This window comes from Lissotriton vulgaris, chromosome 1_1 (assembly GCF_964263255.1).
Source record: "Lissotriton vulgaris chromosome 1_1, aLisVul1.2, whole genome shotgun sequence".
NCBI lineage: Eukaryota > Metazoa > Chordata > Amphibia > Caudata > Salamandridae > Lissotriton > Lissotriton vulgaris.
The window spans coordinates 2110639197-2110666672 of NC_141685.1; the positions used below are offsets into that span (position 1 = coordinate 2110639197).

The 27476-nt window shown below is 45.6% G+C and overlaps 1 protein-coding gene across 1 annotated transcript in view; it reads right to left on the minus strand.

Moving 5' to 3' along the window:
- Positions 1-27476, minus strand: part of PRMT8 (protein arginine methyltransferase 8) — a 793591-nt gene that overhangs the window by 314571 nt on the left and 451544 nt on the right. Inside the window, exon 4 of the mRNA XM_086921504.1 lies at positions 11762-11825. Coding sequence (XP_086777630.1) covers positions 11762-11825 — 64 coding nt within the window. The remainder of the gene's footprint in view (positions 1-11761; positions 11826-27476) is intronic.

Sequence of the window (27476 nt, forward strand, 5' to 3'; positions counted from 1 at the left end):
TTCTATAGGAACAGGTTTCACAGGCACTCTGGACCCAGGGAGGCATGGCTTGAGAAGGGATACATGGAACACTGGATGTATCCGCCAAAGTGAAGGAATCTTCAACTCCATAGCTACAGGGTTGATAATCATAACAATGGGATAGGGACCCACAAATTTAGGCTGAAGACGTGTATTACCCTTAATCCTCAAATGTTTAGTACACAACCAAACTCTGTCTCCCAACTGATAAAGCGGCTTGGGAATTCTCTTTCTATCTGCATTAGCTTTGTCCCTTGCCCTGGCTACCTCCAAGTGTGCCTTGCCTTCCACTAAAACCTGTTTCAAGTGTACATGATGTTCTTGGATAGTGGAATTAACCGAAGTTCCAGGTAATTCCAGTGGCATCATGTTAGGATGACAACCATTAATGCAAAAGAATGGGGAACAACCTAGTGACGAGTGCTCAGCGTTATTATATGCAAACTCTGCAGTCCATAGTAATGTTCTCCATTCTTCGCCATGTTGCAATGTGAAGCATCTCAGATATTGCTCTAGGGTTTGGTTTAACCTCTCTGTTTTCCCATCGGTCTGAGGGTGGTAGCTGGTCGAGAGTCTAGCTTCTATTTTCAAAATGGCACACAAAGCCTTCCACACTTTAGACGTGAATTGGGACTCCCTATCTGTGATGATAATCGAAGGGATACCGTGTAGTCTCACTATGTTCTGTAACACTACCATAGCTGATTCACCTGAAGTGGGGAGTTTCTGTATCTCTATAAAATGACCCATTTTAGTCAGATGGTCCACCACCACCAGAATCGTAATATTACCAAGGCTGAGAGGCATTTCGACTATGAAGTCCATAGAAATGGTATGCCATGGAGCAGGAGGAGTGGGTATAGGCCTGAGTAGACGACTAGGCCTTTGATGTGAAGTCTTAGCTTGAGTACAAACAGAACATTCCGAAACGTACTTTTCAGTGTCTTTTCTCATAGAGTCCCACCAAAAATACCTCGACAATGTTTGTAACGTTTTCTGTTGTCCTAAATGCCCACCCAGGATTGAGTCATGAGTCCATCCAAGAACCTGTTGTTGTAGCGCCCCATTCGGCACATAAAGCCATTTATCATAAAACAACATACTGTCCTTGCTTGAATGATGAGTGGGATTCAAAGCAAACCATGCATCGGTGTCCTGCGATTCCAGCTGTGTCTTCACTGCGTCCAGAAAATCAGTGCTCGAGATAACTGCCACTGGATCTCTCTGGACAGATGACTCTGGCAATATAGAGGGGGGTTCCTGGATAACTGTAGTCCGTTTCACTGTATTTGGGGATTCCGAGATAATGCGTCGGCCTTGCCGTTTTGAGGCCCTGGTCGATATTTAATCAAGAAATCATATTCAGCAAAAAACAAAAGACCACCGCAGTTGTCTCGGTGTCAAAGCTCTGGCACTTTTCAAAAAGAGTAGATTTCTGTGGTCTGTATAGATCTCTACTGTGTGTCTGGCCCCCATTAAATGATGTCTCCATTCTTCACAGCCTTTGTTTATAGCCAATAGCTCCTTGTCTGTTATGCTATAGTTGACTTCGCTGGTGGTCAGTTTTCTGGAAAAGAAGCCTATCGGGTGAAGTTGTCCCGTGTCTGGGTGCCTTTGGGACAACATGCCTCCCACAGCATAGTACGAAGCATCAGTTTCCATCAGAAACGGTTGACTTGCATCCGGATGCCGTAAAATGCGAGCACTCATGAATCTTGCTTTCAATGCTTTAAATGCTTGTTCGGCTAACTCATTCCATTGATAAGTAGCTCCTTTTCTTAGCAGAAGCGTCAATGGCTGGATGATAGTAGAGAATCCTTGGATGAATCTCCTATAAAAATTTGCATAACCAAGGAAACTCTGAAGAGATTTCACACAAGAAGGGGATTTCCACTCCACAATCGCTTGAATTTTCTTCCGATCCATGCACAACCCTTGAGGACCAATTACATACCCAAGAAAGTCAACCTCAGAGGTATGGAACAGACATTTATCCATTTTGGCATACAGGGCATGTTGTTGTATCCGTTCCAGTACAGCCAGGACATGAGCATGATGTTCTCTCATGGTCTTTGAGTATATTAGGATGTCGTCTATATAGACTATACATGAAACGTCCAATAGCCCACGTAAGACATCATCCATAAAATACTGGAAGGCGGCAAGGGCGTTGCATAGACTGAATGGCATCACAAGATATTCGACTAACCCAAATTTTGTACGGAACGCGGTCTTCCATTCGTCCCTTTTTCTTACCCGGACAAGATGGTATGCGCCTCTAAGGTCCAACTTGGTAAATATCTTGGCTCCTTTCAACTGGTCCAGTAGGATTAAAGGCAAGGGGTACCTTTTCTTCCTGGTCACCCTATTGATAGCACGATAATCAATGCACGTTCTCAATCCGCCTTTGCGTTACAGGATAAAAAACAAAGGCGAAGAAGCAGGGGAGGATGAAGGTCTAATAAACCCAGTTTTTAGCATCTTCTCCAAATATTGCTGTAGATAGGTGTTCTCAGTCTCTGTTAATGCATAAATTCTACTGCAAGGAATACTAGAACCAGGTTCAATATCTATCACGCAATCATAATCTTGATGCGGAGGTAACCAACTGGCTTCTTGTTCACAAAACACGTTCTGGTACTGTCGATATTCCTCAGGCAGGGTAGAAGTAACACAAACACTGGGAGTACAACAAGCACTGGCCAGTAACTTTGCCGGGCTGTCTTCTGTGGCTTTTTCCTGTAAATGGTCTTGATTACAATGTTCCACACAATACGATGAAGTCAACTCGATGGTACGAGCTGCCCATTTCACCAACGGATCATGCAGCGTAAGCCATGGCATTCCTAATATAAGTTGGAAAGTAGGAGCATCAATTAAATCGAATTGAATGTATTCACAATGAGTTGATCCAGTTTTCATCAGTATTTGAAGTGTATGGAAGGGCACAGGACCCGACGTCAGATCTGTTCCATCTACAGCTTTCACAGGTTCTGGTATAGCATGAATACATGGTACCCCAATGCTTTGGGCATATTTACGATCCATGAAATTGCCAGGAGCACCTGAATCTAATAAAGCGTGTACAAGCACAGGATCATCAACTGCCCATTCCAAGGTCACACAAACGTTCATCTGGGGTGCCGTGTTTTGCATCATGTTTGCCAAAGCAGGGAAGACCTCTTTATCATAAACACTCAAACAAGGGGTCTCCAACTTGTCTGAGCATCCTCGTTTCCTGACGTTTCTGGTAGACGTTCCACAACCGACACCTTGTTGGAGTCCTTCCCTTCCTTATACCTGGCACTGGTTTTGGTCTTACAGTCCTTAATAAAGTGCCCTGATCTTCCGCAATACATACACAACTGATGTAAGCGCCTTCGGTTCCGCTCTTCTATACTTAATGGGCCACGTATCCCACTGATCTGCATGGGTTCACTTCCATCACTGGCTTGAGGTGTTTCTATGGCTGCTGGTTTAGGTCTAGGAAGAAAGAACTTGCCATCGTAACGCTGTTTATCCCCCCTCCGTCTTGTAAGCGGTGATCCAGCTGAACGGTGAGGTCTATTAATTCCTCGCATGTGGTGGGCATATGTACTACTTGAGCAAGGACGTCTTTCATTTCGCCTCTCAAACCTTGGTAATACAACGAGACTCTCTTCTCTATTGGCCACTCTGTTTCAACCACCAATCTATTAAAGTTGGTAACATACGATAATAAATCAAGAGAGCCCTGTCTTAGAGTAATCAATTCTCTATCCAAAGACAGGAGATGGGCTCTCCTGTCAGACAATTTGCGCATTTCATCGCAGAATGCATTGAAGTCATTTAGGACTGGATCATTCCTCTCAATTAACGTAAATGACCAACTAGCAGCATTCCCCCCTAGATACGACATCATAAACGCCGTTTTAGTTTGGTCATCGGGAAAGACAGCAGGTTTACACATAAAGTGTAACTTACACTGTCCCAGAAATATACCAAACTTCTTAGGATCCTCAAGGACCTCTCAGGGGGTGCTAATGGCAGCGTATGGGGCTGTATCACTTGAACCACGGATGTACCCACTGCGCCGTCCTGTGCAGGAGAACCAGCAGAGGAAGAAGGAGGAGGTAAGGTCCAATTCCTAATATACGGTTGCCCTCCACTACTAGTAGGCACTGTGCGTGACATGCCAGCTATCTCGTTCCTCATGATCCCCATCTCATTCCTCATCTCATGATTTTCCCCTCGGACTGCATCTACCTCTACTCTCAAGGTTGTCATGGTTTCTAGCAATGCAGTGAGCACTGCGTCTGTATCCATTGCTCGGGTTGTAAGTCAGCTTGGGCTTGTCACTCTGTCACAGAGTAAAGGTTCACTAACCTCTATGGCCGGATACAACAGGAGCGATGCTAGAATACCAATCCCCCTACTCTGGCAACACCTGTGAGTCTATTCATAGAACTCTACAGATAGATACCATAGCCGGGGAAAGGGTAAAAAGGGACAAAGGAAACAAAAACGTTGGTGCAGTAAATCAAGAAGGCGTGCGATACAGGGGAGATAGCAATCTTCGCTTCTCTAGGCGCCCTTGAATTCCTGCATGTGAAACAAACAAACAAATAGTAAATGACCCCTCCCTTCCCTTGTGAAGTAGATATCAATGTAGTAAGAAATATCTAACTACACACTTACATAATATACTGCCCCACTTGCTACAAGCAAAAACAGTTCAAAATAGAAAAATAAAGAAAAGAAAACAAGAGGGACTAATAGTCTTTAATTTTCTGGGAATCATCCAGGAATTAACAGCATGACCTTTCTGCAGTTTATCCAAAACATTAAGGACAAGGAAACAGTACTTAGCTGCCCTTTAAAGCGATAGCACATGCAGGTGAAGGTAAGTAATCCAAACAGGCAATCCTGCACCGCTCCTTACTCCAGAAACGGCAATATCGAGGAGACGATTGTAGTTGTCTGTCATTACTTCATGCGTAACAAACCATCGAATCCTTTCCGCAGATATCCTTACGGGCAAATAATAATTCCTCTTTTAGATTAAGTTCTTCCTAGTAGGGCACAAGAACTTTACCAAATCCTGTTAAAGCCACTAATTCGCATCCGCTCTACTCCAAATGTCGAGGCTCACTTCATACTGCAAATAAAATACGAATGCGCTCCAGCGCTTAATCCAAAGACGAGGCACTTGTCTTTATACAACGGACCACAAACGCGCTCCAGCACGATTAGGAAAAAGTCTCGAACATCAAACATGGAATCCTGGGGATGAACAAACAAAACTCGGCAGATAGGGGAAATCCAGGAAGTCCTCAGGTGACAAGCACCGGGGAAGGGGAGGAACAGGTTTAGATAGGAAAGGAACATGAAAGGAAAGTAGGACAAACTGCAGGCATTCTGGGAGATGTAGTTGTCTACTTGCCCTGGCTTATTCCATGGCGTAAACGTGACAGGGGGGCACCTGGGCTCATGTTGGAGGGCCGGGGTGGAACAGAGCCCGCTAGCGGCTCTCAAAGTCAGTTTCCACCAGCGTTCTCAGGGTGGGTTAACCACCATGAAACGGCCGACGGAAACTGATATTGTAATGCCTACGTCAGTGCCTGAGCAGGCACCAAGACCATTTTAGGCATTACAGACCATCCATCCGATGGGCTCCTTAACCCCCTCAGATTAGTGTCGGACAGTCTTTACGCCCGACCACCCACCTGCCACCCTAATGTGGTGGGCGGTAAACACTACGACAATGGCAGTGGAACCGCTACCTTCGAGCTGTCCGTCCCACCGTCATCGTAATCCGGCCCATAGTTCCAAGTCCTGAAAATGAGTTAAAAAAAAAGGCAAAAATATATAAGTATACCCTGCCTCTCTGGCCCTGGTGGGGTGGTCCAGGTGCCAACAATTAAAAAATAGGGTTGGTGCCACGATCCACAATACTCCTGAAGGATCGCAGCAAAAAAAGAAAATCAGCAGCCTCCATTTTAAAAGAAAATAATATGACCCCCAGGCTGGGCCAGGGCCTAAGGGTCAAAATTATATATCTCTGATTTTGGCCCTGAGGATTCCATACTCAGGGTTCTCAAAATTGAATAGAAGGGGGAGAGGAGACCACAGTCCCGTCCAAAGTCCTTTACAGACTCGGAGACCCCATCCCCTTGGGCTGAATCAATACACTTTTGCAGTTTGCTGAACCCCTCCCTGAGCCTCATTGAGGACACAGGGACCCAATTCCTGGAGCAATATACAAATGAAGGAGAGGGGGCCTGCGGACTCCATCCTCTGGGGCTGGATTTGTTTTAAAAGGGGAGGGAGGCTGTGTGTCCCCTTCCATATAACAGTTTCGTCGCAAAGACTCCATACCTGACACCACCCAGCCCCGAACACTGTGGCGATCTACCCGAGAGAGTGGGGCATACTCTGCTAACTCTCCCCAGGAGGACAGGGCACTCAACTTTGCTCCAACCTCGTGGAGCAAATAAAAATGCTACTCAAGCCTGGCCGGGAGCAAACAAACAGTGCCAGCTACCACCAGCACCTATTATGCTACTAGCTGGGGAGTCAGCTGAGACTGTAGGGGCATTGGCACTTCCTGCCACCCTTAACATTCCTAGCAGAGTGGGTGCTCTGGTTTGGAACCCACCGAAAAATGGCCAGCTCCCGCAAGGGAGAGAGCTCGGGGCCATGGGATCGTTGCCCCCCACGGCCTCCAATTATCCCAGAGTCCGGAAAACAAATGTCCCCATGCAATTCCCATTGTAATATTTAAACAAAAATATCAGAAATTGTCCTATTCAGATTTTGGTTGCCCTTCTCACCGTGGTGCGCCAGGTCAGCCCTCTCCAGCCACTGGCGTACCTCACTTTATACAAAGCAATTCTTCTCTTCCAGAATGCACACCTACATTGAAAAGGTAGTCCACTTCAGTGCCAGGGACTCCTGTCCTAATATATGCTTCATCGTGAAGCAAAAACAGCTTGGGCGTGTATTTATTATTTTAATTGGAAAGATCCTGGCAGCTCCACTTTCACAGCTACCAGGGTCCTCCTGTCTCATCAAATGTGAGCATTGCATGCGTAATTAATTATTTTTGCTGAAAACAAAATATACAAGCATTGACATACCTAATAGGTCTGACCTTTGCTAGCAGGTGCAATTGTTAAGTTGTTTTATTGCAAGCATATGATGCACACATGGTGTAAGGAAATGGACCGTTAGTTGTTTGGTCTACAAAAGTAATGGGTCCACATTTGCGCTCCACTGGGAACCAAACACCCCGTTGTAGCAAGTGACACTCTCAGGGTAGGAAAGCAGAGCAGTCCAAGGCCTACTCAAGGGCATTGGAGTGAGCTAGTAATCTCTATTTCCAGGCACACAATAATAACACACAATAAATGATTGTCCAGTCTGTGCTTTTTTCATAGGAAAACGTTAAAATAGAAGTATTACACACACTAATTTACAAATATACAAAAAGCTGGAGGAAATATCTTTCCATGACATTTCATAATAACCTCTAACTTCCTAAAGGGGTCAAGTTTATCAAATCACATGTCAAAAATTATTTTAGGAGTAAATAATAACCATGGATAAATGCTCTTATCAATGGCAATAAATCACGTACCTCTTTATATACATTTCGATCACTGGCAACATGATTATTTAAATACAGCGTTTACAAAACAAACCTACCATGAGTCTTGCACTTTTAAAATACTTTCACCCATTGGAAATGCAATTAACAAAGCAGCCCAGAGGGCTTCACCTTTGGTTCACAAAGCATGTAACCATAAACTTTGCCCCTAGAGGACGCCTGTACAGCATGTACATTATTTCAAGAACCTTCAGGCCACACTGAATCTAACCATAACTTAGCCCCTAAAGGGCAAAGGAAAACATGTCCACAAGTTTAGACACCTTTAGGCTACAGTAGTTGGAGCCATAGACTTTGCCCCTAGAAAGCCCTGTACTCCTAGCTAAAGAGCACATGTTCCAGCCTTTGCAATGCTTAAAAACTTGATGGAAATCCTGGGTGGGTCATCCTGTTTGGGTCTCACTAAAGTTAGGGTCAGTACTATTGTTAAAATACTTCAGCCCTCGGGGAAAAATCTGCTCCCTCTACAGCCCCCCTGCACTCTTCTGGTGTGGTTGGTGGTGGCCCTGCCATCCTGAGGCCACAATGAGGAGATAAAATGTGTGCAAAATGAAAGGGCCTCGCAGGGCATTATGGGGCGCTCCTCCAGAGCAATAAATATTTGATTCGCGGCTCTGGCCATTTTCTTTGTTATACCCCACAGTGATCTGCCACGAGGCGTGTCCTTTCACTTGTTTTAATTTTTTTTAGGGTTGCTCATTCCAACCCAATTACCCATGTGTGCACCTTGGTTGGGGGCAGGCCAGGCAGCCCACCCCTCGCTGCTCCCCCCGCCAGCCATTCATGTGGGCAGCTCTCCTCTGTGCTGCTACGGGAGCCAGCAGTAGCAGTTTTCTTTTTCTACCTGCTCCTATGGGCAAGATTTGATCTGTGATGTTGGCCTCCCGCTCCGACCAGACTTGGGCACAGGGAGCGGAACAGGTTCACCACTGATGGAGGGAGCGCAGCTGCACTCCGACAACTTATGCAGCTTTGTCAGGGCCCAAAGTTGGAATCCCGGGCCACAGTCTTTTCACAGAACATGCACCAGTCCATATCCGATATCCATGTATCCAAAGTGGGCGGGGCTGGGGTCCCCCAAGATCAGGCGAAAATCTTTTCGGCACCATGAACCCCAACGTGACCCATTGTGTCTGGTGTGTATTTAGATCTGTTGGTTCCCATATGTTTAATAAGCCCCCTCGTGCCTCTGGGAGAAGGGACACCCCCATCACTGTTTCAACGACGTTGTGTATTTCCCTCCAGTAGGACTGTATGTGCGTGCATTCCCAGATGATATGAAGAAAGGTTCCTATGTACCCACAACGTCTACGACAGTCCCCAGTTGTAGCCCTTCCCATCTGCACCAGTCTAGGCCCCGTCATGTATATCCTGTTGAGGATCTTAAGTTGTACTAAAAGCAATCTGGCCGGTATAGCCATCACTCTGGGGGATGAAACAGCTTCCTGCCAATCCTCGTCATCCAGTTCAATGCCGTCTGCCACCCACCTCTGCCTTAATGATGTTAGAGGATCATCCATGTTATAAATCAGTTTGTTGTAGATCAATGAAATAGTCTTCTCTGGGGATGTCCGTCCAGTATTCTACTTTCGAGGGGAGAGGACTCAGGAGGGAAAGAGCCCCGGGGAAGACCGAGTTTATAGCGTGATGTACTTGCAAATAACAAAAATGCTCAGAGTCGGCAAGTTCATATTGAGCCTGAAGGGAAGCAAATGTTTTAATGTCGCCCTTCTCCCACACTTCATGGATATGAGAGATGCCAATCAGGTCCCACTTGTCAAATCCCTTTGTTGTCCACAAGTTTCCCAACCGCGCAGGGTCCAAGAGGGGGGTGGCCAACAACAACCTACCCTCCCATCCCAGAGACCTATTAGCGGCATGCCAGACAGCCACCGAGTGTCTAGTCGGGCCCGATAATGAAGGCCTTACCGGTTTCGAATACAGTCATCTATTAAAGTTACCACCAGGAAGAAGCCACCTGTCTATGCTCACCACTCTTTAGGACAACGGTTCAGTGCCTCAGCACTGATGCCTCCACACTAGTTAGGTCTAGAACCTATCCCCTGGGACATTGGCTCATCTCCCTCTGGAGTCCAGTACCCTCTCCCATCCAGGTCTCAACATCCTGGGGATGTAGACTCCTTTGACCCTCACCAACAGCATGAACACTGGGGTCTGTAGCTTCCACCACCCTTGAGAGATTACTGCCCTCCCTAAAGGAGAGCAGCCAACTCGCGAAGCTTGGTACCCCCCCTGTGCAGAGAAGCACCCTTGGCCCTTGGCCTGGTTCCCTGTTGGGATACCTGTCCAGCCCATGACTCACCACCGAACCACAAGTGTTGGGGAGGGCTGAGGTTGCCACATAGGTCCACACTGTCATCCTCCACATTATACCATCTGTCCGATTCTGGGTGCACTCAAAGTGCACCCGTCAGAAGTCTGCTTGGCAAACTCCTCTGTGGACACATGTAACCAGCCAGTTGACCCTTATCCTTGCTGTGCGTGGCAGCGACCTTATCTCAAAAGGTGGACACTGGCAATAAATACGTGTATCCAATTACATTGAGTTTAACACGGGTGAGTCACAGATTATGAGGCTCCCCCATAGTAAAATGTCGAAAACCAGGTGATCAAAAAGTAAAAATTCTGGGCGGATTAGATGGGCAAAAACCATTGTCATACACATGGGCATCCATCTTGAATGTTGTTTAGCTTTGTTAAAAAAATATTTCAAGAGAGCACCCTATGCACACATATGGGTTCACAGAGGCGCTTGTCTTTGAATGTTTTTTCTAATACATTTTTACAAAAACAATTACCCAAAAAAAGCATTTTCAAACCCCACTGTCAGCAGACCTATGGCCTTTGCCATATGATTATTAAGAAGTATACTGAAGTAGGGAAACATGATATTCATGTTATGTTAGGAAAAATATGTTCCATATTTGCTATAATCTGCTTCCTTCGCATACATGAATCTTTAGAGATCTGCAAAAATAGCACACAGCATATACACACACACAGACACACAGAGGCATGCAGCCATATTTCAGCGCTGAAAAAATGTGACATGTGCATTAAAAGCTGGTGTCTAACCCATGCGACTTTGGCTAGGAATTTTATAAAGCAGCCACTGTAACTGTGTAAAAATGAAAACATGTCAATTAGTATAATTGTGTTTGTAACCATGCGGAATGTTCAAATCAGATGTGATGTCTGTGGTTTGGTAATGGCATGAACTAATTGAACGGAAAATTTCATTGTAATGTATTCACAATTGTTTTTTTAGAAAAATGTAGCTGAAAAACATTATGTACTTTTAATGCATTTTGTTTTTTTATATTCTACCATTGATGGGAGTCTAACCAAACTCAGGGGCAGACATTAAGCGCAATGCCAAGCTACAAGAGAACTTATATGTCAAAAGGAGATTCCAGGAATGTGCCATATTTACTTACATGTGGTGCATTTCTGCTCTCTCTCGCTGAGCTGATTTACATAGTGCAGTCAAGCGCCAATGCAGGCATTCTTGTGCATGGAGGAAGTGGTGCCTGCATTACACGCAGGATTGTTTTTGTGCAGAAATGGGCACTTTCCTGCACAAAAACAATAATCTGAAGCATTTTCCTCTTTCTATGTGTGCTGCAGAATAAAGATATTTCTCCTTGTTACGCCTAACCTTGGACGGCATTGAATTTTGACGCATTCTCAGGTTTACCATTTGAAATACCATGGGTGGATGAGTGGGAACACCCACACTCCACTCATGGAATGCCGTTCCAGAGCAGAGTAATGCAAGAAAGTGACTTGACCTTCCTTGAATCACTCCAGTTTTATTATGCCAATGCAGAGTCACATAAGCGAGCTCTGCGTGGCATAGTAACTCTGACATAAGGGCTTGCATCGCTTTGCGTCACCCTGCGTGAATCGATGGCGATACAAGCCCATAAGTAAATCTGGCCCTCCACCTTAACAATGACATCACGATTTGGTGGCATCAAAAACATATAGTGCAAATCATCAGACTCCACAAAGAACTGTGAAGGTGATTCATTTTATTTTCTTCTCCAAGTATATTTAAATATGGCTTACTGTTGTTCAAGTGGTTTGCCTTGATGATTTTTTCTGAGAAGTCTGATATACTGGAGCACTCAATCTGAAGAAAAGCAAAAGAAAGAAAGATGCGTCTAAATCATGCACAAGTACAACAATGAAAAGGTAGCAAAAATACCAGTTTTATTATTTATATAATCTTAATGTGTAGTATAGAAACTTTGAGCAGATGCTGTATAACTTCTATACATTTTGATTTATTGGGTACTCTTAGAAATGTATAAACAATTTTTGCCCACGCTTTCAAATCATCGAAAGACAAAATACGTTTTGCAAGGGCGACTCATTCTCCATTTTGACCTTTCTAGCATGCAGCAATCTACAAATCATATCCTGTCTCTCAAACTCTACACTATTTACATAACACTGACATCTCTTAAAAACACATTTGAATTTAAAACTCGTCATATACCATGAAAATGCTCAGATTTTGTCTCTCATCAATTGAAACCTGCATGCTTAATCAAACTTTCTGTTACTACTTTCCAAAAATCTCACAAACCTGAATAAAGTCTTGATCTACTTGTTCCAAAGCAAACCAGGTTCATGTGGACTGGAAACCTCCACCTGTTTCTGCTATATTCATCTGGCCTTCTGAATTGGGATAGCCCTACCCATAGCTTCCCAAAATTGCGCAAGGTAGCAACCATCTTTGATCACGACCTCCATTTATGTGTACAAGCCAACATCATTTATACAGCTTAGCCTACATCCCTAAATTAAGATTTTTCAGAAAAGTCCTATTTAACTTTTCTTTCTGGACAGTGGATGCGGAGGGCAATATCAGCAAAGGGACAAAACAGAACTCAGGCGCGTAGTTGTCTCAATCTGAACTTAGAAAATGCTCAAACGTAGCTATGCGTTAAAAGATGTGACTGTCTAAGGCACCGTTGGTTCGTTCATGCTACCGTGCTCTTACTCAATGTTTATCACAGTAGGAGTTCCCAGTGTTGCAGTAACTAGCAAAGTGCACAGCAGGTAACAGAAAAAACACAATGTGTGTTGAAATGTAGTTGAGAAAATAAGTTGAGAAAATAGTAAAAGCCAAGGGATGAAGGTAAATGTGAAACTATCATTGATCATTTGAGGGAATTTAAAAATGATTAATTAAAACTGGGTTGGCCAAAAATTGCTGATTCGCAACAAACACATCTGTTCAGACTATTGTGGTTTATCAACCGCCTTAGCTGACTGTCATGGTTTATTTTCTCCTTAGCAATTGGCCTTGTTCTGTGACACCTTCTATGCCACACTGGTTTTGCTAGTATTATCTACATCTAAAAGGACTTATACTCAATGATCTAGCTATCTGGGCAAAGGTGTCTGATCACTTTATTGCTCATCTACTGAGACCGTATGGGCCTGGAACAGCAAATAATGGCAGCTACATCTGAATAGGGCCTAAGCAGGGATCTGGTCATTTCCTAGATCTCATTCTTCCACCCCTAGATCAATTAACGCGGAAAGGCCCACTCCTTTGCTCTGGCGGGATCACATCAAGAACCGCTTTGAAGTTGCCATTGAGGAGTTAAAAATGGTCATGATTTCTGGACCATTGGCTGTGTCATATATCTTACTACTTGTACAATTTCACCTTATGATATGTGGCAGTGGGACTAGATTATAGGTCCTGAGGAAAGTTTCAACACCTGTTTAAGGGTAAGAGGCTGAAACGTTTCGACCTCTCTTGTATATTTGGGTTGAGAAATATTCCCAATCTTCATTTCATAAATATTGTTTCAGTTCAACCAGGAGGTAGTTTTACTCCTCTCCTTTCACTTACCATTGCACTCTGCACCTCACACCTATACCACTCACACAATGGCATTCAGTCAAAGAGCTCCTCTCCAGCCAGGGAGTTATAGCCCACATCATTAACTCTGTTATGGTGTGAGGGGGAACCCTATGACGTAGCCTGCCACCTAATGGTGAGTGAGGAATTTAGTCCTAATAAGACAGACATCTCTGGAGCCACAACGATTGAGTCCAGAACCGGAGCACCCTTTGTGTTGTGCATGGATTTAGGGAGTCAGTATGGTAAGTCTTTAATAGAACTCCCTGGTCCTCTTGTGGTTTTGCTTTGAAAGTAACGAATCAAGTGAAGCTTCTAGGGACAATTAACTCCCTGAAAACCTTCCAGAGATAGAGCAATAGACCTACGCTGGCAGACAGAAAGGCTGGGTGCAGTAATAGCTGGCTATTTATCTTAGAATGTGGGAGAGATATAAAGGGGAGTGTCGGAATGTGGGACAGGTGAGTGAACAGGAATAACAGGATTGCCATTACAAAGAACTGCCTGGCCACCAGAGTGGTATACTTATTTTTAACATTAACATAGTGCCAGGAGTGCCTTTGAGGCAGCCCTGGTGTCTCTTCTTACCACTTGAGGGTACCCCCAGCTCAAAATTACCAGGATTGGTTGTCCAGAGGGGTGGTCAAATAATTCCTGTGTGTAGAGTCAGAACCCCACACACTGACTCAGATTTCATGCCTTTTAAATAAAAAACAGAGCAGATTTTTCTGGGATTATTCAACATTAAAGTAGACTTGAGCAACTACTGAAGTGTGCTCAGAGAACTTTGGAAGTTTTCTTGGAAATAGGCTAGCATTTATCAGCAATTACTCTCTAGTGAACACTATGAGAAAAGCTTCCTACAACCAGAGCCTCAACACAGAACTAGATTTGGTGTGAATAGGTATAGGAGGACCCTGCTATATGCCTTAAGATGAGTCCTCAAACTATTACCCACTTTTTAGCAAGCACAATAAGCAATTCACAAGGCAAAGATCAGCTGGCAACCTCTATTTTCAGGAATATGAAGCATAAAAAAGGGCTTTATTGGGCTTAGTGCTTCAGTATATTATACACTGCCATCTGTGGCCTGGTCTACAAGGACCCTTTCCTAGCTGTCTAGAAGCTTTAGCTGTGATTAGCAGAAAGATATCCAGCATCTAGAAATGATTGCCACTTCTTTCCCTATGGAAGACCATGAGAAGGTATCTAGGCTAGTCAAGACATTGGCAGGAGGGCTGGACTGGCTGTAGCAAGCAATGGGCATTTCTATGGTGTGCCGGAGGGGTGGGGGCGGTTTTGTGCCTGTGGGGGCCGGTTGTAGCAGCAGTGCTGCAATATCGGCCACCTCTAACAAAAGAGGTAGAGGCGTGTCTTGCTAGCACCCACACCATTCTCTCGTCCCTCCTTCTCCCAGGGCTGGTTGCTGCCAGGGCTGGTTGCTGTTCCCTGTTGGCAGGTTAATAATTCTGTAACAGTATGCCACACTGCTTTTTATACTGAAGTCAATACATCAGTTGAGCCAGGAGGAGAAGGTATATGGCTTTGTGGAGCCTTGCCTAGCAAAACAAATTAGCTGTGCCCTTTCAAGGTGCTAAAAAAAAGTGACTATGTTTCAAGTAAAACCCCCAAGAATAAAAAAAGATAGCAAAGTGATGCCAGTAAACAGAGGGTTTTACTAGCTACATTTTAATGTATGTACTAGCAAAAACCTTTCTATTTTACTAAAATACCATAGCATATTTATTTATAGGGGCTTTCAACCAGCCAGCTTCACCCACTGGTCTGTTGTTGTGTCATTCACATTTTTCTTCTACCTACTACAGCATATATCGAGTGGCAGTAGGACAGCCCGTGTAAGCCATTAGATAACTTGAATGGTAGTGACAGCATTCTGCTTTTTCACAAGGAGCATATTCTCACACATAGTAGTTCACTTCAGTGCCAGGTACTACTGTGTCAATAAGTGCCTTTCTGACATAAAAATAGATATGTTCTTGAAGCCATTTATTTTTGTCTTTTTAGCAAGATTCCAGCAGCACTACCAACAATAAAGTTCCACAAAAACCTTGACAAAATAGAACAAGGACTGACAGTCAAAAAGCTGGCAGTCAGTGCCAAGTCTACTGGCTTTGCCAACGCTTGTTCAAGTATGTCCTCCTCAGAGATTTTGGTGCCAAAACATAAAGCTTTAGCAGGAAGTTAAGGGAAAAACAGAGTCCAAGCCATTTACAACATCTTGTGTTGTCCTGCTGGAAGATTGGAACGCCCATGAAAAAGACTGTTGGAAATGACTATCTTTTGTGTGGTATTCACCCATATTTTAGGCTGAACATGTTATTGTTGGGCATTAAACTGCCAACCAGTTGTAAAATGTTTGTGCCCTACTTTCTATAAACATCATAATATTGGCATACACCTACCTGGCATATTTAATTTGCTTGTAAGCTCCTAGTGTAGTTTACTACCTGTACACAGGACCTGTGAAATACTACCAGCGGGCGACCACATTAATTGAGCCAACCAATTAAGTAGCACTCTAAAAACCTGTCTCCAGGCCTACCACTGCAGCCTGGGTGTGCAGTTTTAAACTGCCACTTAGACTTGTCAAAATCACCCTTTTGACAGGCTTAAACCTTTGTTTTTTAATAGCTCTAATTCACCGCTAAGGTAGACATTATTGCCCAATAAGGCAGAATGCAAGGTATTCAAAAGTATGTCATGGTGAGAATACCATTTTACATGTCCTGGCAATGAAACCCCCCCAAAAACATTTTTCACTATGGCAGCTTAGCTTTCCCAAAGTCTAACACCGGTTTACGCTATTAGACTTAATAAGTGGTACATTCAGTTTGGAAACACCTAGAAATATAATTCAAAGGCACATTTTAATATTAATTTAAAATCCAATGTAATTATAATGTCAGATTTTACATTACTATTTTATCAACAACACTTTTAGAAAGTTTTCTTCCCGCTTAAAACCAAAAGTTTTTTTTGCCAGTGTCCAGCTGCCACCTTATGTCTGATGGCTCCCTTGTGGTATTATGTTTATTGCTCCCAGACAATGGACAAAGGGGCCTGGGTGTGGTGAGGGGGTTTTCCTCCTTAACAGGATTGCAGGGGTAGGGTTAGCTGTGCCCCTCCCCTTCCTGAGCCTAAAATGATGTCTATTCTGTCACAGGCTGATGAAGCTCACACCCAGGCCTGTCTCTGTTTTATCCTTAGAGCCAGGTTGGCCCAAAACCCACCAGGGTGGGAGGATACTTCAAAGAACTGATTTAGAGGGTGGGCAAAGGATTGCTCCATCCAACAGGCTAGCACTGGGCATAAAAATAGCACCCCCAGAATGCACCACACTTCTGTACCCTTGAAGAATCAGAAGAAGGACTGCCCTGCTGTCTGAATCACGAAGGAAGCCTGGACCTGCTTGTCTTGAACCCAGGACCTCAGAAGTGACTACAGGAGTCAGTCCTCTTGCCACCTGTTTTTAGGGCACAGCCAACTTACAGGGTCTTTTCCTTCTTTGCAGTTGACCAGTCCCACCTGGATCCCACCTGGTCCCCCCTGCTGGTCTCTGTGAGAGTGAATCCTGACCCCTATGTACTCCTCCCTGCCTAACTGAAATTTTCACCAGACTTGATGCCGAGCATCAAAGCACACTCCCTTCATTGACTGTTTTCCCGATGCTGAGCAACACCCGATTGACAGCTTCACTTGACTAGAGGCTAAGCAGCACCCGGTCAACTGCTTCACCAGACTCGACACCGAGCAGCATTCGAGCAATGCTCACAAACTTTGTTGATGGCTATACCTGGCCCGATGCTGAGCAGCCTCCAATTTACTTAAGAACTTGCACAGTAGCTCCCCATTGTCGTTGACGCCTTTGATCGATCCTACTTGCTGCCCAGTACCACTGAACGTTTTAAAAAAAAACCTTTGTATTCATTTCCATTCCAGCGAAACAGGAAAACAGTCTTGAGCATAAAAAAGCAGTATAGCACATCACATCATTATCATAAACACCTTCAAGTATCAAAAAGTCACAATTATGCAGTTCTACAACATTCGAGACCCAACTCCCCTTACTCATTCCTGGGTCATCAGACTCCCTCCGAATCCGAATCACTCTCATCGCGGTCCGGTGGTGGATCACAAATATCACCTCTGTATTTATTCCACGCCCCCCAGATTTTACTCCACTTTTTAGGGCACCCCCTCCTACTGAATACTGCCCTTTCAGCTATCATGGCTGCATCCATATCTTTATCCCACGCTGCTAGAGTAGGCACCTCAACCCCCCACCCCCATTTTTGTGCTATATTCCTCTTGGCAACCATCATGCCCAGCGTTACCCAACTTTGCCCAGAACGTGTAAGGTCATTCAGCTCCCATATGTTTAACAAGCAACGCCCGGGCTCAAGTAGAAGCGAGACCCCCTCCGATTGTGACATAGTTCTCAACACTTGTGTCCAATATTCCGCTATTCTAGGACATTCCCATATGGTGTGATAAAAGGTTCCTTCTTCTCCGCAGCCTTGCAGTCAGAAGGGATGTTCTGCCCTCCCTATCTTGTGCAAAGTGTGTCTAGTGTAGTATGAACGGTGTAGGATGCGTAACTGCACTAGCCTGAGGCGTGAGGTATTCCCACCTCCCTTGGGGATGCCAATGCTTCCTGCCACTCTGAATCATCAATCTCATAGACATCTTGGGACCATTTATCCCTCAGGGGTCCTGTCGGGTCAGGCAGGTTAATCACTAGTTTACGGTAGGTTAGAGAGGTCGCCCTCTTTGTCATGTAATCAGTTAACAATCTATCTTCCATAGGGGATGACTCTGGAACTTCTGAACCAGGCGGCAGTGCTGTCATCAGGGCATGTTGTATCTGCGTGTACCTGAACAATTTCGGGGGGCCAATTTGTATTGCTGCTGTATATGGTCAAAGGAGACTATTTCCCCTCCTTGCCACATATCTCCGACCGTTGATATCCCAATATCATCCCATCGATCAAATCCTTTACTATGACTAAGTTTTCCTAGCCGTTTCGTGTCCCACAGTGGAGTGAGCTGGGATATTACTCCCCGCCATCCTAATTTGGCCTGGGCCGTATGCCATAAACCAGTTGTATGACGCAATGGTCCAAACAGTGCCAGTGACAATTTCTTGTCATAGAGGGGAGCAAACATATCTCTCACGCCTAATTGTGCTCTGTCTGCCTTAAATGCCGGGTCCGATTGTGGGAGATGTACCCATTGATTAATCACTTTCAGTTGCGCTGCCCAATAATAAAGTTGTATGTCAGGGCCCGCTTTTCCACCATCGTAACATCCGCGCACCAGCTTGGCTTGCGCAATACGTGCTGGTTTATTACCCCACAGCAGATTAGAGACCTGTGCCGCAATAGCTTTAAAGTAAGGTGGCATAACTGGGGAGGTGTATTTTCTAAAATATATAAGAACCGGGGTAGGGCCATCATTTTAAAAAGTGTTGCCTTTCCCAGTAAGGTCAGCGGCAATGTTCCCCAGTGACGTATGTCTCTTTTGAGATGATCTAGCGGTGGCTGCAGATTCTTATTATAGAATTCTCCTGAGTCGGCTGTGATGTAAACACCCAAGTACTTGAACGTACTTTCCGCAATCTTAACCGGGCAATTGTCAGAAAGATGTGGCAATGGGCCGTGTAGCACGTACATTATAGATTTGGACCAGTTGAGGGTGTACCCTGACACCTTACCATAAGGCGTACAGATATCTAGAAGACTTACTATGGAGCGCCTCGGTGAGGCCAAATATAACAAGATATCGTCGGCGTATAGGGAGACTCGATCTTCCCAGCTATCTGTTCATTTGAGGCCTCGTATCATGTATTCCCAGTGTATCCATGCCGCCAGTGGCTCTAATACCAGAGCAAAAAGTAGCGGCGACAATGGGCAGCCATGGCGCATGAATCTCGCTAAGAGAAAGTCACCAGAGATGTGGCCATTGGCAGTAACATGCACCATTGGGTTAGTATACAACAGTTGAACCCATGAACAGAATTCGGGACCGAACCCCAGATGATGTAGCACTGCGAAGAGAAAGGGCCAGTGGACCATGTCAAATGCCATATGTGCGTCCAGTGAGAACACTACCGCCAGTTCCGGTACATACACGGCGCGTGCAAGCACACCATGTAATCTCCTCAGGTTGAGCGCCGTGTTCCTGCCTGGTATTAACCCCGACTGGTCTGGGTGTATGAGCTTTGACATGTGCGGTGTGAGTCGAGTGGCCAGCAGCTTTGCAAGGATTTTAGCATCTGTGTTTATGAGGGAAATAGGTCGACATGAGGAACAGTTATCCACAGGTTTCCCAGGTTTTAAAATCGCCACTATGGCTCTCCCACCTTCAAACTGTCAGTGAACATATTCAACAGGTGAGGGGCAATGGAATCAGCCGTCCTCTTATAGAGTTCGACTGGTATGCCATTTGGTCCTACCGCTTTGCCCGATCGCAACGCCCTAATGGCTGCTTGCAACTCATCTGTCGTGAGGTCGGCCTCCAACTCCTGGGCTTCTTCAGGGGTTAATTTGGCCATGGCGAGGTCCTGTATATAAGTCAGTGCCTCCTCTGCTGACATTGCCAAGTCTGAAGAGTATACTGTCTGAAAGTGTCATGCTAGTGTGTTTGCTATTGTGTGTGGGTCCGTTGAAGGTTTTTCTCCCTCTGTGCTGAGCTGCGCCATCCATCTATCATTTTTCTCCCATTTATCTAGCCATGCCAGTAACTTCCCTGCCTTGTCGCCAATTTCATATATTTTGTGTTGTGTGTCCGCCAGCTGTTGTCTGGTCAATTCCGTTAGGAGTTCTCTATGGCGCCTCTGAGTGAGGCGCAAGTTGTGGGCTGTGTCAGGGGTTGGGTCTCTAATGTGCTGTGCTTCTGCAATATTCAATTCGGACTATAGATTCTGCAGTTCCAGCTGTCCCTCCTGTTTGTGTGCTGTGATGGAAGCTATGGCCTGTCCCCTGATGACTGTCTTAAATGCTTCCCAGAGAGTGGTGGAGGAAGCAACAGACCCCGCATTGTCTTGAAAGTAATGGCTCGTCGCCCTCTGGAGTGCCCTTCTGATCTTGGGAATTTGTAGATAACCAGGGCGTATCGGATAGATCCGGCGCTACTTCTGATGGTGGTGGGTGTATCTGAGCAGCAGTGGGGAATGATCATAGATACCCTGTGGTCTAATTTCCATATTGTCTACATTTTGAAGGCTACCCAGCGAACCCAGGAAGTAGCCTATTCTTGTGAGACTATTATGGACACCGGAGTGATATGTGAATGGACGTTCCGTGGGGTGGTATCTTCTCCATACATCTATAAGACCCATTGCGTCTATGAAACTCCCAAGGCGTGATACTCCGGAGGCACCTGCCCTCAGAGGGAATCTGTCCATAGAGTTGTTCGAGACTGCGTTAAAGTCTCCACCAACAAGTAGCTCCCCACTGGCAACCCAAGTACAAACACACTTTGATCCGGGAAGGCCACTGCGTGCAATGCTGGGGGGATGTAAACCAATTCTATTCTTAAGGGCCTTCCCTCTCACTGTGTAATTATGACAGTGAATCTCCCCGACCCTTCAGATTTAACTTCTTTTATTATCAAGGGGAACTGCTTCTTCACTAATATTCCAACCCCCCTGGAGCTAGATGTAAATTCGGAATGTACCACCATTTTGTATCCCCACCTGTCCATTGCTTTGCTGAACGTGCCTGTGAGATGTGTCTCTTGCAAAAGTACCACTTCCGGGCCTCCCCTTTTAATACACTGCAGAACCAGGCCACGCTTTATTTTATCACCCAGGCCACGTACATTCCACTTGAGCACAGAGAGGGATGGTACCATGGTGCTGGAACGCCTTGCTGAGTCAACCTGCGTTTCGTCTCCCATCGCTATGTCTAACAGACCTATTAATGCTAGTGACTTGTCCCATAATTGAACGTGAGTGTTTCCCTGTCTGCATAACCATCTTCATACACAACAATAACATGTCCAGTATACCAAGAACTTAGAAACAGTCCCTACCCCCAACTGCCCTCCCTGCCTCCCTGCCTTGCGGACCCAAAAGTGCCCGCCACCCCAACTCAGCAGAGTGCTTAGAGCCCAATCCCCGAAACTTTACTTGCATGTACAGGAGCGGAAGGTCCGAGAAAGACCATTCCTTCCCCCTGCCTCAGAATCCTTAGCCATCAACATTTCTATTGTAGTCATAAGATCAAGGTGGGCCATAACATATATCTGGGTACACTCCCCTTATTTGAAGGCGGGCACTCCCTGAGGATGTCACTCTCCGGAGTCCAGATTCAGTTGTTCCGACTCCTCCTCTCCTTGTTCAATTTTCATCAGAATCACCTCCTATCCCCAATCTTCGTCGTCTCCTTTGAGCTCGTCCGGACCCCTCCGCCGATCGCCATCCTTCAAGCCAGTTGTGTGCCTATTCCGGCATTTGAAAACAACAGGTTTTGCCGTCTGCCACCACACAGGGTTTTGCTGGAAAGAGCATGGAATACCGTAGTTCACGGGCCCCCAGCGCCATTTTAACCTCGAAAAAACTTCTGCGGCATGCAGCGACAGACGCAGTATAGTCCGGAAAGAAAGAGATCACAGAGTATTGTACTCTGATAGGCGGTACTACCCGTGCCGTCTGAAGAATAGCATCTCTGTCCCGAAAGTTGAATATGCGGGCCAGCACCGGCCTCAGGGGGCTCCAGGTCTCGGCCTGCCACCAGGTACCTTGTGTGCCTTTTCCACAGAAAAAAAGGTGGATAGTCCTTTAGGTTGCAGTCGGCCCTTTATGAGTTCTTCAACATAGAGGTCCATAGTGTGCCCCCCTTCATTCTCCAGAAGCTCCGTAATTCGAACATTATTTTGGTGGGAGCGTCCTTGTTCATCCAGCTTTGCCGCCATACACTTGTTGTAGGCCTCCAATAGCGTCACTTTCTTGATCAGTAGCGTAGTGTCTTTAGCAAGAGACGTCGTTACATGTTTCACCTCAGTTACTCTTGCTGACATTTTTTGGAAATCCGCTCGTAGAAACGTGACATCCGTTGAGATTGTGCGACCGTGGTCTGTACCTGGTGTAGGGCCACCATTACATCCTCTAGTGTCACTTTGGGGCCACCGTCTTCCTCCGCGCATTTGGGCCCTGTCCCTTTGCGTTCCGGAAAGGGGGGAAAGTCCTTAGTGTAGACAAACATCCAGTTTGCCCTGCTGGTTCACACGGGACCCCTTGCCGCTCATTATCCGCTTCGCAGACTCTTCCTGCCGCTGCTGAACTTCTGCTAGACTGATGTGGTTTTTCTTAGAAGGGGCAGTCAGCAGGTCTCCACTGGGGGTTCTATGTTCGTTCCACAGCTCCGTGAACCAGGGTACTCTCTCCCAGCGTCACTCTTATAATATCCTGGGGGCTACTGTATGTTATCTTTAGTACCAGTCCTCTACTATCTCGCGTGCCCCTGAGTGCGTCTGTGTCGCACATGCGTCGTTGTGTATTGTAGTCCGTAGCAATTCTGCCCTTCGACACCCCCTGACTGAGGCTGTGTTTATTGGAGACGCTCTTCAGGCGACCCTCGATCCAGCCGCCCATCGCTGTGCCATTGAACTGTTTGCCCCTCACTTCCTCCAGATATAGCTCCTTGAGCTGCAGGTTAGTGCCTTTCACAGTAGCTCCTTTCGACCGGCCGGCTTAATTATGTGGCCTACTCCATTCAACCCCGCGGGTGCAACGCGTGTGCTCCTGCCCCGTCTTCGGTTTTGCCGCTCCACCCCCAGCGCAGTGCCGACATGGCTCTCCGGTGCCAGCTCCTTTTCTTGTCGTCCGACAGGCCCGGAGGCCCAATCCTGGCCGCCGCCTCCGACGTCCGGGGGAGAGCTCCCTTGCCGCCGCACACCAGGTCAAGAGGCAGCCGCCAATGCTGCCACTGCCCCTGCCTGCTCGCACTCCTACCTCTGATGCGTGCCGCCTCTCCGCCTCACCATCCAACCGGCCGCACAACAGACGCGCGGGGCCGGCGTCAAAATTTAGTTCCCGGCAGCAAACGTGCATGTAGGCCGCAACCTGCATCCATCGATACCTCACGATGCCGACCTTGGGGAGACCCCAGCCTTGGGTCGATCAGCTCCGCTCCACCTCTGCAACACAATTTTGGGCCCTAGGTACAGTTAAATGTACGGATTAATGTGCGGATTTACGGAGGAGTCGGCCTCACCCTCGGAGCTCCAATAGACTGCAGCCATCTTGCTTGGCCGCTAGCCACGCCCCCTACCACAGAACACTTTTTACCTTCATAAAATTTCTGAAGCCCGAAGGTAACTTTCCACTGGAACAAACCAGGTCTCTATATTCAACCGGCCATCCATTGCACTTGTCCTTAACTTTTGACTTTTAGATGGTCTAGCAAGACCATATACCTGAGGTTGACACTTTGTACTTTTGGCACTATAGAGTTTAAAAATTCATGTCTCCAGTTCTACTTATAGAAATGTTGTTGTTTGTTCTATTTTAATCATTAAAATATTCTCTAGTTTTCAAAATGGGTTTGAGGTTTTCCTTGTATTGTGTTTTCACTTCATTACTGTTTGAATACTACATGAATACTTTACGAATTTTTTCTAAGTTAAGCCTGGATGCTCTGTGCCATAGCTACCAGGGCGGAGAGCACAAGTTGATATACTGACTTTGGCAATTCACTCTGACAAGGATTGTATTTGTTATTATTTGAGATCAGTTCAAGCTCCCTCAACTAATACTCCAATTCCTTGCAGAGACTGATAGGGTTATTTGGAGCATAGTAGGAAGCCCACCAGCCCTCCATGTCAGCAGAGACCCTGGCCTCCATACCCCTATCAAAGGGCTGCCCACCATGTTAACATATCCCCACCTCTCTGTTTCTTTCTCATTGCTTTTAGAGAATTCCCTAGCACCGAAGACCATAAGTATGCTGAGCATTTTTTACTCCTTCTTGGCTTTGCAAGGCATACTTTTTTGTTTTAGTGAAACAAACCTTCAAAGGTGTTATTTATTTCACTAAAACTGTAACCTAACTGCCCTGGGAGACAGGAAATGCTCTCCCTTGACTTTAGCGCCACAGTAAACTTTTCTGTCTGGTTCTGCCATGCCTCAAATGTTAGGAAAAAAGAATGATGGTTGCCTTACCCTAAATTGAGAAGTCAACCACCACTGTGACCACTGGAGCCATTTTTGTTTTTACAAAAGTCTTTTCTTCAATTAGTTTGGGAATTCTGTTAGCTTGTTTCTTCAATTTGATGTTGGTTTGGTGCTGCTTAAATGTTTAAAATTCACTTCTCTGTGGTAAGCCTCCTGCTTTGAGTCATTGCTACCAGAGGCGGTATTACACATAGTGTCCCTGGGGCACAACAGGATTTTGTGCTGGCGTTTTGCTCCCAGGGGGCACACTGGTATTACAGAAGGGGCTGTAGATGCTTGTGTGGCCTCTTCTGTAATACTGATAGCACTGGTGCACATCTAGCACAAGTGCTATCTTCAGAGTGCATTCCCTCATCTGCATGGGAGTGTGACCCCACACAAATGAGGGAATTACTTTGCCTCTGCGCCCACACTATATTACAGACATGGGCACAGAGGCAAACATGCCCTTGGGAGGCCCGCTGAAAGTGCGTCACAAAGTCTGCCCCAAAAAGGTGGAACACTGTATGGGTGCCCCAGAGGGCGGACCTCTGGAGGGGGTAAGGTGATCTGGTGGACCCCAGGCATCCCCTGGCAGGGAGGTGCAGTCCCTCATTGTACCTGCCTGCTAGGCGATCTCACTCCTCTTTTTTAAGTGCAAGCAAATTGCTGCCTGCACAGAGAACAAGGAGCAGCTTTGAAAGAGCTGCTCGGTATTTCACTGAATGAGCTGCCTCCAAGGCAGCGAAAATTGGCAGCTGCTCTAAGGGCACAGCATGCATCATGAAAGGGCGGACTTTCTCTGTTTGCACCTTGTGCTCCTTCTTAAAGGTTGCACAAACAGGGAAAATGTGCCCTAATTGCCATATGGACCCCAGTGATAAGCTCAGGTTTTCTCACTGCAACTGTGTTTTGAGGTAGAAAGATATTAGATTAAAAATTTGGTGGGAACTTTTCCCCAAGTAAATAATGCATAGATTCGCACTGATTGAGGGCCCGATTCCCAAAGGTAAACTTCCACTTTTGTGTAAATTTATTCTTTTTTGGTATTCACAAACTACAATTTATTAGCAACTTTATGACTGCGGATACTTCTCATTCTGTAACCCATGATCTCTTTATTTCCTCGCAGGCCTATGGATGTAGGTGACTTGTTATGTTACCTGGTTAAAAATCAATAAAATTCGATGTAACCCTTAAGAAATAGGACAGGACTATCTTTTTATGTGTGGACTTCTCCGCCCCGATTGTGCAGTTACTATTAAATTGTAGTTTGTGAATATAGAAAAAGAGTTAACGTACATAAAAGTATAAGTTACCTTTATGAAACAGCCCCTATCTTTCTTTGAGTTAAAAAAACAGGTCTTTTTCAGATCATTTGCTTTTTTTGACAGCTGTCCACCACAGTGTCAGGACACCCCCTAGGTCAGACTTCTTCAAACTGTGGGGCCCCACTTGAAAATCTCACCTTTGTTTTCAAATGTCCCAAGTCAGCTCGAAAGTGCTGTCCTAAGATTGAAAGTTAAACCAACAGTTTATTTGCAGCGTTCGTGCAAATATTCTTTCGATGCTAACATCCTGTTGATGTTTTCTAAGTCCGGGAAGATGGTGGGTGGGGGGAGGGAAGAGAGGGTAATTCAAGGCCCACGCTGTTAGTTTAAACTATCTTGCACTGGGGCAGACGTGCTCATTCTTTTGTATTTTAAGGAAACCTCCCTTGGGGTATCAGCAAGCCCTGTCAGGAACAGAGGAGTGTTTCTTATCTGGGAGGCTAGCAAATGTCTTCTTGGTACCCCGGTTTTGCAAGGTATGGTGAACAGAAACTGCAATATTGTTCTGTTTCTGTACACGTTATTTTTTTCCTCGATGTAATTGGATGCATCAAGTAAAATGGATGTGGGAGAGGGGAGGGAAGCTTGAAGCGAATGTCTGCACACCCTAGTAAAGTTACCAGCAAACTCTAGCGCTCTTGTGTTCAGCAGGTTATTTAAATCAAATGTATTTAGAAAGGCCTGTTTCTCTCCAGACCTCCGCCCTTCCTCCATTTCACATGCGTGCCTGCCATGGACTTTTCTTTTACAAATCAGCAATGTGTTGTCTTAAATTGGACCAACTAATCCGGACCCGGTCTGCACTGCAGCTCCCAGAATGCATCATGCAGTTAATGAAAATGAGCTGGGTAGAGTTGGTCACACCGAGTCACTTGGCAGGAAATATTGAAATGTTTCTTGTTAAGGCCTAAATATAGTAATTCGATTTATTCAGCCAGTGCATTGTGCGGTGCACTTGCCACCCAATGTGTGAGTGTGTTAATTAGCAAATTATTTTTATGCAGCGCGTGATCAGGCTCCAGCCTACAGTCAGTGGGTGCCAGTTCTAAAGTGTGTCACATTACAACACATTCAGTTACTCACTGTGCTACGGTGACATAGGTCAGACCTCCATTGCCCGGTTCAGGAAGAGAGTGTCAATCATGATCTACTGTTACACTGACTTGGTATGCTAGGAAAATGTGCTTTTACTGGCACAGTCACTTTGCTGAAATGTTTGCAATTCCATATATTTATGTTTCCCTCACCTTCACTGCTTGATTTTGCTCGTGAGAAAGTGTCACTCCTAGTAGTCATTGAAATGTTACTCACAATTACGCTGAAATTATGAAAATGCCACACATAGCATTTTGAAACCTTGGCACACCAATGCAGAGAAAGGTAATTTAAATAAAT